Source organism: Cicer arietinum, chromosome 3, assembly GCF_000331145.2.
Source record: "Cicer arietinum cultivar CDC Frontier isolate Library 1 chromosome 3, Cicar.CDCFrontier_v2.0, whole genome shotgun sequence".
In the NCBI taxonomy this organism is placed as follows: domain Eukaryota; kingdom Viridiplantae; phylum Streptophyta; class Magnoliopsida; order Fabales; family Fabaceae; genus Cicer; species Cicer arietinum.
Window position 1 is genome coordinate 71,849,058 of NC_021162.2, and position 9,564 is coordinate 71,858,621.

The window sequence follows — 9,564 nt, forward strand, 5'->3', positions numbered from 1 at the left end:
TGCCACCGCCAACAGCTTCCTCGACGAACAGAAGTTTTTCCGCAACCTCAACGCTGACGAAAATAATCCCTCTCTCAATGTGGCCCCCTCTTCACCGCCGCCTCCTTTTCAATGCCCTTTTTCATTGTAGCATTTTCTCGAGCACCTTGCGTGGTTTGTTGATTTTTAATTCTTTTTTGGGTTTTACCTTTTTGGATCGTTTTTGTTTCCCAGAAAGGAGGCATTGTATGCCATGTTATCTTAAAAATTGCCGATGAGTATGGTGAAGGAGTTTCAGGACAACAGTGCTTCAAATTTTGGCAATGGCAACCAAGAAGTTGGTGGATTCTCAATTTTAGAGTTTAGTGAAAAGTGGATTTTCTTTATTGTGAAACATTTAAATTTGCTGGTTTTTATTTAAATCAGTTTAAAATAATTTAATAAATCATTAGAATGGGTTTTTGTCATGTGAACTTTTAATTATTTAAAAAGTCCACGTGACGTGGCTCAGCCATCCTAATTTGAAATAACATCATGTTACAAGGACTAAAAATCTAAAAGATATATTAATATTTAGTAGATACTAAATTTAGGAACTTAATTTTATAAAGATCTAAAACATGTTTAATCTAATATTTTATTATAAGTATATATACAGTATGGCAATTTCTAGGGGTGGAGCTTTTCATTTCCAGTGGGTGGAGCTATTGGTTTTAGTGAAAAGTGAAAACCAATCATTCTCACTTCTTTTGTCACCAGTGTCTATATATATGTACAAACGTTTGAAACTAAAAATGAGATAAAATAAGGGTATATATTTTGTTCTATCTCTTTAAAGATGCTTAATAGTGTATATTTTGTTCCACCTCTTTAAAGATGCATTAAGAACAATGGGCAACTTTTAGGGTGTGAGTGGGGGCCTTTTCCGTAACTCATTTGAAATGTGGATTAAGGGTTATATCTTGAAGATAAGTGTGTGTAACGTTACACATGGGAAAATGTGGAGTTTTTTCTTAGTTTGATTATGACGCATTGAGATAGTTTTTCTCATTTTATTGTGAAAAATCACTTCAAAATTCTAATTAACATAATCAGAATAAATTGTAAGTTAAGTGAAATGAGTTCTAATTTGATTCAACATATTAGATATTTTTTTACTCTCAGTTGACCTGTTCAGATTTAATATACATGCACGAGAAAAATAAAAATGTTGATTGTCTAACTAACTTTAATCTCTCTTCAATTGTAAAGTAGATAAAAGTAATAAGTAGACATAATTCCTTTAAGTATATGAAATTTGTTACTTTAATCCTGCTTTTAAGATGCTAAAGATTAACGTGACACATTTTCATATACTTTAAGAATTAAAATGACACATTTTACATAATTAATAAACACATTATTATAGAATAAAATATATAAATTTTATTTTTTAAGTGACGTATTCAACTCTTAAAAAGTTTAGAACTTACTTTTTTCTAATACAAATTTTTTACTATTGATTCTTTAACAAATGTTTTAAGCGTACATGTTTGCAAGACTTACATATATTAGGACTAAATTGGAGAGTTAGTGATACTTTTCAATTAAATTGATGATTTATTTCAACTTTTTTACAACGATCGAGTTAATATTATTAATATTTTACCAAGGATAGGGATCTAACATTCGACTTTCTTATCACTCTACTCTCTAATTTCTACATCATGATCATCAATATTATCTTATTTATTCAAATTATAAACTTATCATATATAGGATTTCATGTGGCTTACAACACAAGTAAGTATGAGGAGAAACTATTTGTCAATACTCTTGAGGGGTTACTCTAAAGGTAAGAAGACATATTTTAAATATACATATTAAAATTCACAATATATTATAACCTTGCAGCAAGATAAATATAAAGCCTATCATAATATATCTAATCAAATTATCTTTGCAAAGTTCTATTAGTAACCATTATTGATCTACTAATATTTCAAATGCTTAAATTTCTCCATTCAAATTCTAATAAGTTTATTTATATCTTTAAGAATGAAGAACTAAATATACATGTGTTAGTACAAACAGTGAAAAAGTTTGTCTTTAAATTTAATAATCTTTACTGTTGGTGCACCATACAATAACAACAAAAATTCAAACATCAATTAGACAAATTACAATTTTACACAAACTCAAATTAAGAGTTTTTTCTATAAACAAAATGAGAAAGTCATAAATTATGACAACTCAACCACTAAAATAAAGTTTGCATCTAATGACAATAACTCATAACCAACTAATAACATAGATCACATATAACTATTGCTTTAAAAATGACTCTTTAAAATTTGTTTGTAAAATATAAGTACAATCTTTTAAAAAAAATTATACTTTCATAGTAAAATGTTGAGTTTGGGCCTCACATTATGTTGGACTGGCTAGCTTTGCTTGTGATATGCCATAATTTACTTCTCTTCATAACTCAAGAGAACATCCAAGTAGTTAAGAAAATTACAACGGTCTAATTTTTCTTTATATTATTTGTAGAATTGTAGCAATTAATATTTCTTGATTTGAAGCGAAATTTACAACTCTTCATGAGCAACTTGATTGTTTGGTGTCTCTGAGCAAGCTTTCAAGTTGCTTAAGCTCTCTATCCAAATTCCATCAGCTACAATTGCATTAGTGTCGTTGTTACGATGCCATGACCAATGTGCATGAGTTTCATTTAGTATTCTTAACCTTCCATGTCCAAAGCTTGGTTCCCGAAACAATGAGAGTGGGCTTGTAGGTTTTTCAAACCTATTATATATCGACAAACATTATATATCAGAGTCTCAAGAGGAAAATAGAAAAAGCAGAATAAAAATAACAAATTAAAACTTTTGGTCATTATTTAGAATAACAATTATTTTATCTGAACTTAAATATAAGAAAAGAAAAGTCATTTTTGATAAATTTAAATATAAGTAAATTTCAATTAACTTTACCATAAAATATTATCATTCTTAAAATACTCTATAATTAATGCTCTCATAAAATACATTTTCATAAAAAGTTAAAGGGAGAGGAAGTGTAATTTAATTTAGAAAATAAATAGCTTTTACCTTCATAAAAATAATAACTAATGTTAACATATCCATGTAACTAGTGACCTAAAGACACTTGTTAAAAAAATTAAAAGTTTATATTAAAATAAAATTTAAGCTTTTAAAAAATTAAAAACACAATTTTCAATGTACTTTTAATTAAAAAAATTCTATATTTATATAATTAACAAGTGTCCTAAACATTTTCCTTTTATTTTTATGAGTGAATTAAAATAGAGTAGTATATATCTCACTTTAATGCAAGTCCCTCACGATTTCCTCCATCTCCGATTGTGACATACATTGGACCACATGAATCAGCCTGGTTGTCATAAATTCGAGTCTGCAATAAATCAAAATAATTAAACAAAAAAATTATAAGCATACCAATCAATATATTTTGATGTCAATATGAAATGAATAAAGAAAATACAACATACAAAGCGTTCATATGCATGAACATGTCCAGCAAAAACCAAATCAACACGAGCCTCATAAAGCAACTCTTCCATAGCTTGTCTCATTGATTCACCTTCACCTTGATGTGCCTCATTAGAATTATACCAAGGTGCATGCAACAATGTGATAACCCAAGGTGTCTTCACTCTATCAATCTTAGCAAGGTCTAATTGAAGCCAATTGTATTGTTGTGATTCAACATTAAAATCAGAGTATGAACCTAACATAATAATATGGGTCCCAGCAACCTCAAAAGAGTAATAGAGATTTGAGTTGGACCCACTTTGTTGGAATGGCATGGGCCAACGTGCATTATAGGCCTTAAATCCATTTGGGTAGATAATTGGAAAAATCTCAATTTCGTGATTTCCTTCGGTAACCATCCATGGTCTTTTACTAGCATATGGTTCTACCAAACGACCAAAAGAATCCCATAGTGGTTGTTGTGAATCAGCATAAGATAAATCTCCAGGTAACAAAAACACATCATAGTCGCTTTTGTCTACATGTTTTAAGGTTGATGCAGTCCATTCAGTTTGTCCTAAGTCTCCTGCATAGTATAATATGCTCGTATTGTTAATTGTTACAAAAAATAATTTACTCTTAGAATGTATATATTTTTACTGATTCACATCTTAATCCCTAATTTTTAAATCTGAATCTCAAGTATTAAAAAAGAAAAAGAAAAAGAAGTAACTAATGTTTCAAAAAATAATTAAAAATGAATATCTTATTTTCTCCGACTAAAGCCGCAAATACCGACATCAAGTAAAATCTAGTTGGGCAGCACAATTAGGCAACAGACCCATCCATTTTCTCTCGGCCCCACTTCGCCTACCTATATTATTTTTATCGATATATACAAATAAATATTTTGACAAAAAAAACTATATCTTAAATAAATTTTTAATTTTTATAAAAGTTAAAGTTTTATTTTAATTTTTTTTAAATGTTTTTCAAATTTTAATCCAAAAAAATCTAAAAATTTCATTTTTAATTTATGCTTTCAAAAATTTATGCTTATCATTCAAATTTTTTAATAATTTTTTTTCATACATATTTAAAATATTATAAGAGATATGCATATAATATCTTAGATATAAATGCTAAAAATTATTAAAAAATTTAAAAAATGTAAATGAATTGACTTATAAATAATGATAAAAAATAAAACTATAAAAAAAATTGAGACAAAAGTGGAATAATTTTTTTATAAGAATTAAAAACAAAACTTTAAAATTTTGTAACACCTTGTCGACGTCTATTGTGTGGCTGAATTTATTACACCACATTTTTTCATAAGAATATGAATAATAAATTACCCTTTCCAATCTGTTGTGAAGTTTGAAATTTTAGGACAATGATTGGTAACAATACCACGTTTACGTTATCATGAAAGTTGTATTTTTTTGGTAAATAAGTTTAGGCACTCTTCAATTCAATCTATAAAACCTTATCCTAAGCCACTCTCACTTTAGCTTTAGCTTGAAGCACTCACATAACCTCCCAATAACAAACCTAACTAACTAATTAGCTCAATAGAAGCATAACATTATAACCCAAAACCAATAAACATTTAATTAATCATATAAAATTGAAACCAAATCGTGAAGCAAAATAAACCTAACCAAAAATAACTTACCAACAATAACAAATTCAATAGGAAACTTGGAAGGTGGTGTCTTAAACGAAAACTCTGGACCCAAACCTCCACACTTGTAGAAGTAGGTAGTGTTTGGCTCCAAAGGCCCAATCACAGTGTTGTGTATTTTTCCAGAGTTGTAGAAAAAATATTGGTACGAGGTATGTTCCCCCATTGATTTTTCACTATACACCCCCTCTTTTGTTCCATACTCCACCACACTTTTTGCTTCATTGTCTTCCGTTATCCATGATACTCTCATCTTGTCTTTTCCCACCAATGAAATGTGCACCTACATAAATAATAACAGTACACAAATTTTAAAAAATAAATTATTATTTAATATTTAGCTACCAATTTACAGTCCGAAAAAAATTTGGACATCATAATGATCAATTTAGTGTAAGTTTATTTAAGTTAATCGTGAAATGGGCCGGAATATGTGAATTGATTAATTGTGTAGATTAAATTAAACTATCATTTTTTACAAAGTAGATGAAATTAATGAATTTATTAAGGAAACTAATTTAGAATGAACCTGTTGGGGGTCTGAATTGGAGCGTTGATGAGGAGTGATGATGAGTTGACTAGCTGGCTGACGAACAAAATCATTGTCTTGAGACAATAATGGTTGAGGGAACAAAAGGAAGCATAAGGTATGTAAAAGTATTGGGAATGAAATTAAAGACTTGGTGTATTTTGCCATCAAATTGTTTTGGTTTGAACTTGTTAAATATTGATGCAATTTAGAGTTAGGAATGGTCGATGGTGTTATGTTTCTGAAAATGGAGAATGAAGTATATGAATGGGGTTGTGGAAGGAAAAAAGAACATGAGATGGAATATATTTATATAAAGTAGCAATTTTCTTAGGTGAATTTTGGGCAGGGTACATCATGTGCAAAGTGTTGTGTTGCAAGAATAAATATCTTAAAGCAACGACCACGCGCTTTAATTGTATCCCTCTATCCTTGCTTTAGATCTATTTCTATTAGCTTTATCAATTTAGATTATTACGTTAGCACGTCTACACATTAGTACAAATGTTGAGAATCTCCTCTCTATCTCTCCTTTTTTCTTTTACAACGTTGAGTTTTTCCATCCCTATGACTCTTGAATTTTGATAGTTATAGAGTTTAGGGTTACATAATTGGAATATTATTTGAGATGGTAAATAAATTATATTGTATTTTTAAATTTTTAAAAATAATTTTTAAACACCAAATATATTATTAGATTGAGTCGCAGATTATATCTTTTTCTTTAAAAAAATTTGTGGCATTGTCTAAAATTGTGCAAGACGCACGATCAATCACGATATCTTAAAGATAAAACAATCCACTTTGTAGCAGTTTTCTAGAAAACGATCACTCAAAAATTTGAAATGACATTATTTCGGTCATGGAATAGAAAGAAAATGTGAGATGAAGCGGAAATTGAAGAAGAGAGAAAACTCGATCAATTTCAAAGTTTTAGTGCAAAAAAATGGATTGTATGAAGTGCTCTATTTATATAGTGAAGTACAAAACGTGGATACGAGTTGACCAGATCTACGAAACGCGCAAAAACGAGAGGAGTAAAAAACGGATATGTTGACTCGATAGAGGACAAGAAAAACACGGAGAAATAAAAATGCATGCAATAAACATTATTTTTTTCTACTTACAAAAAAATAATACATCACTCCGTATGAATTCAAGACGGATGTGGCGCACACATGGTGGTGGATTTGAGTGTGTTTTCCTTGATTCACAAAATTGAGTATTCTCTGGGGCACAATTCAAATGTTATATCTTTATTTGATAAACGCTATTAGAGTATGATATCTCAAAAAAAAAAATTAAGAGCAACATTCATTTTGATATCTAATCGTATGAAGTTGTGTTATTATAATCCATAAGTGTATTCTAGTAGCAAAAACATTTCTTAGTTTGACAATTATGTATGTTTTTCTTATAGATAAAATAGTAAAAAAAATGGCATATCATACTCTTAAATTGGAACTCACCATATAATATTCAATCTAACAATTATGCCTTAAAATCCCTCATTAAATATGTTTAATGATACGTCAGCTCACATATTCAATAATTTTATCAAATTATTATTTACTTGAAATGAAGGAACATGGAACAGGGAAAGCGACTTTACCTCGTTTTATCTATTAATTATTCAGTTACCATATTATATATTTAGATCGGATTGCTCATAATTTGATATATTTGTGTTTTTTGTGTGTTGGGGCAAACCTATTTTAGTACGCATGTTAGGCATTGTGTAAACAATGACTTTAGATTCCAAATGTTACCTTATTGTTGCCAAAACGTAATGTATTAGAATATCTTTAGAATATGCTTCCTTAGGAAAATGTTACTAAAAGTTGTGATAATCACTAGTGCCGTTTTGACTTTTCTATTCAGTTGAAATTGATATACAACCATTATAGAATTGTCTGTTATAATAACTGTGAACTTTTTAAATCGGCAATAGAACTGATTTAACAAATTATTTTTATACTTCATATGATGTGATGCAATAGAAATATAATTGACCTCTTAAAACATGTAGTCATAGATTTAATCTTAGACTCTATATATATATAAAAGAGCAATTTCAACTTATTAAATGGATTTTTTTTATTTTGAATGATTAATCTTCAACTTCTGTTTTGGAGATACCTTAGACAATCAAAACATATTTTTTTGTACTAGTTACAAAATAAACAATTTTCCTTCAAAAAAAGTTAAAAAAAAAAAAAAAAATCAAATTCAAAAAGAAAAGTTAGAAGTTATTTCTGACTACAAAAGAACTTTTTACATCAATTATAAACTCAATTGATTTAAAAAGCTACCTTTTCAATTTGTGCTACCTAGCAACCAATGTAGAAAGTAATTTTTTTACATAAATTGTAGTCATAATTGAGGTGAATTACTTTAGAAAAATATTGTATTCACAGGTAAACCGTGACTAATGGGATACTTAAAAATAAATAATTACATAAATAGTTGGACAATCATCTGCACATTATTAGAAAAAAGTAATTTTGGCAGCAGTAAAAGTTACTAATCCAAAAAAATGTTTGAAACAATATTTTCTATCGACATCCAGACTTCATCATCACCCACCACAAACTACGACTTAACATTAATCAACTTCACATAAAAAAAAGCATATCTTGTTGTTTTATGCATACATACAAACACAAAAACAATTCTCCATTCCACATGACAAAAATAAGTAGAAGAAAAAAGCATAAACCCAGTATTTTACTCCTCAAATCAATAGCCCATTATTTCAAGTAAGAAAAGATAATAGGAACATACCAAAAAGGGCAGGAAAACATGAAGACTCCATAGAGAAGCAAGCTAGTTACATAAACAAATAGTATTTGTACTTGTATTGGAGGCATATCCCTTTGCATATAATCGAAAAGGGGTCCACGAAAACAAGCACCAATGAAACTGGTCAGTACTTGCTGGTTAATTTCTTGATACAAACTTACTACAGGCACTCTCTCATCAACTTACAATGACATACCAAAAATTGATTGTGGAGGTGTAAGGGATGCAAATAATGAGTATCCGGCTAATATTGACTTATTTCGCACACGTGCGTGTATGTAGATATGAATCAAGAGTTAATGTCATTATTGTTACATGTACATACAGCATGAAAAATAATAGGTATCAGAGGAGCCCTGGTTATATTGACTGAATGAAATACGAATTCAAGGAAAAATATTCAAAACTTGATATTAAGTACCGGAAACGCCGAATCGGGAAGGCACTGAAGTCTGTAGATGGACAAAATTAATATTTATGAAGAATGAACTTTGCAATATCATTGAGTCCTGCTTCCTCATAACATTTGGCAATCTGTTCCAAATAGTCGTCCCAATTTCCCTCTATAGAAGCTAAATCTAACAAGAAAGCTGCTTCGTCTAGTACAACCTGCAATGGATTTTGAAAGTTAAAACAAGAAAGATTAACATGAATATATCAGCATATGCTCTTGCCAGGCCTGTTTGATGTTGATAGCCATGATATTCAAATTAAATCGGCAAATAGTTGACACTATACGGAACCTGTGCAGGCGCCTTCCCTTTTATAAGATCTTGTTGCCTTCCCTCCTCAGTCACCTTCTCCTTAATATACTCAATTTGCTCATCTTCCCATTGCGCTATATTAGCAACGTCCTAAACAAACAAATTTGACGAAAGAAGCACCCAAAAAAGGAAGAAATGGATGTGAATAAGTACCGAAGGAAAAGTGGTGAATCATAAGCTTACACTTGGGTAAAGAATTCATACTCGATACATGCAGCCTAGGGTCCACCATGGTGATTTCAAAGCTCCCCTGGCTGCATCCTTAGCTTCTACTTTACGCCCAACTCTGTATAATTGTTTTTCAGC

General features: G+C 29.6%; 2 protein-coding genes across 2 annotated transcripts in view; both read right to left on the reverse strand.

The window, feature by feature from the left end:
• Nucleotides 1-2,253: 2,253 nt before the first annotated feature.
• LOC101504781 (purple acid phosphatase 22-like) lies at nt 2,254-6,005 on the reverse strand. Its single transcript, XM_004494107.4, has 5 exons — nt 5,693-6,005; nt 5,155-5,446; nt 3,494-4,062; nt 3,308-3,396; nt 2,254-2,766 (listed from the first exon to the last, which is right to left on the reverse strand). The coding sequence occupies exons 1-5, from the start codon at nt 5,858-5,860 to the stop codon at nt 2,550-2,552; spliced, it is 1,335 nt and encodes a 444-aa protein (XP_004494164.1). The 5' UTR covers nt 5,861-6,005; the 3' UTR covers nt 2,254-2,549.
• A 2,713-nt stretch (nt 6,006-8,718) lies between these two features.
• LOC101505098 (protein IN CHLOROPLAST ATPASE BIOGENESIS, chloroplastic-like) overlaps nt 8,719-9,564 on the reverse strand; it is a 3,338-nt gene continuing 2,492 nt past the window's right edge. The window contains exons 9-11 of the mRNA XM_004494108.4: nt 9,463-9,544; nt 9,238-9,348; nt 8,719-9,103 (exon numbers count right to left, since the gene is read on the reverse strand). Of these exons, the coding sequence (XP_004494165.1) occupies nt 8,963-9,103; nt 9,238-9,348; nt 9,463-9,544 (334 nt within the window). The 3' untranslated portion in view covers nt 8,719-8,962. The remainder of the gene's footprint in view (nt 9,104-9,237; nt 9,349-9,462; nt 9,545-9,564) is intronic.

Excerpts from the sequence above, each read along its gene's own strand:
- LOC101504781 (XM_004494107.4), bottom strand. The coding sequence starts at position 5,860 with ATGGCAAAATACACCAAGTCTTTAATTTCATTCCCAATACTTTTACAT. Across the intron at positions 4,063-5,154 it reads TATTGAATTTGTTATTGTTG|GAGACTTAGGACAAACTGAA; the intron begins GTAAGTTATTTT and ends TATACTATGCAG. Across the intron at positions 3,397-3,493 it reads TTCATGCATATGAACGCTTT|ACTCGAATTTATGACAACCA; the intron begins GTATGTTGTATT and ends GATTTATTGCAG.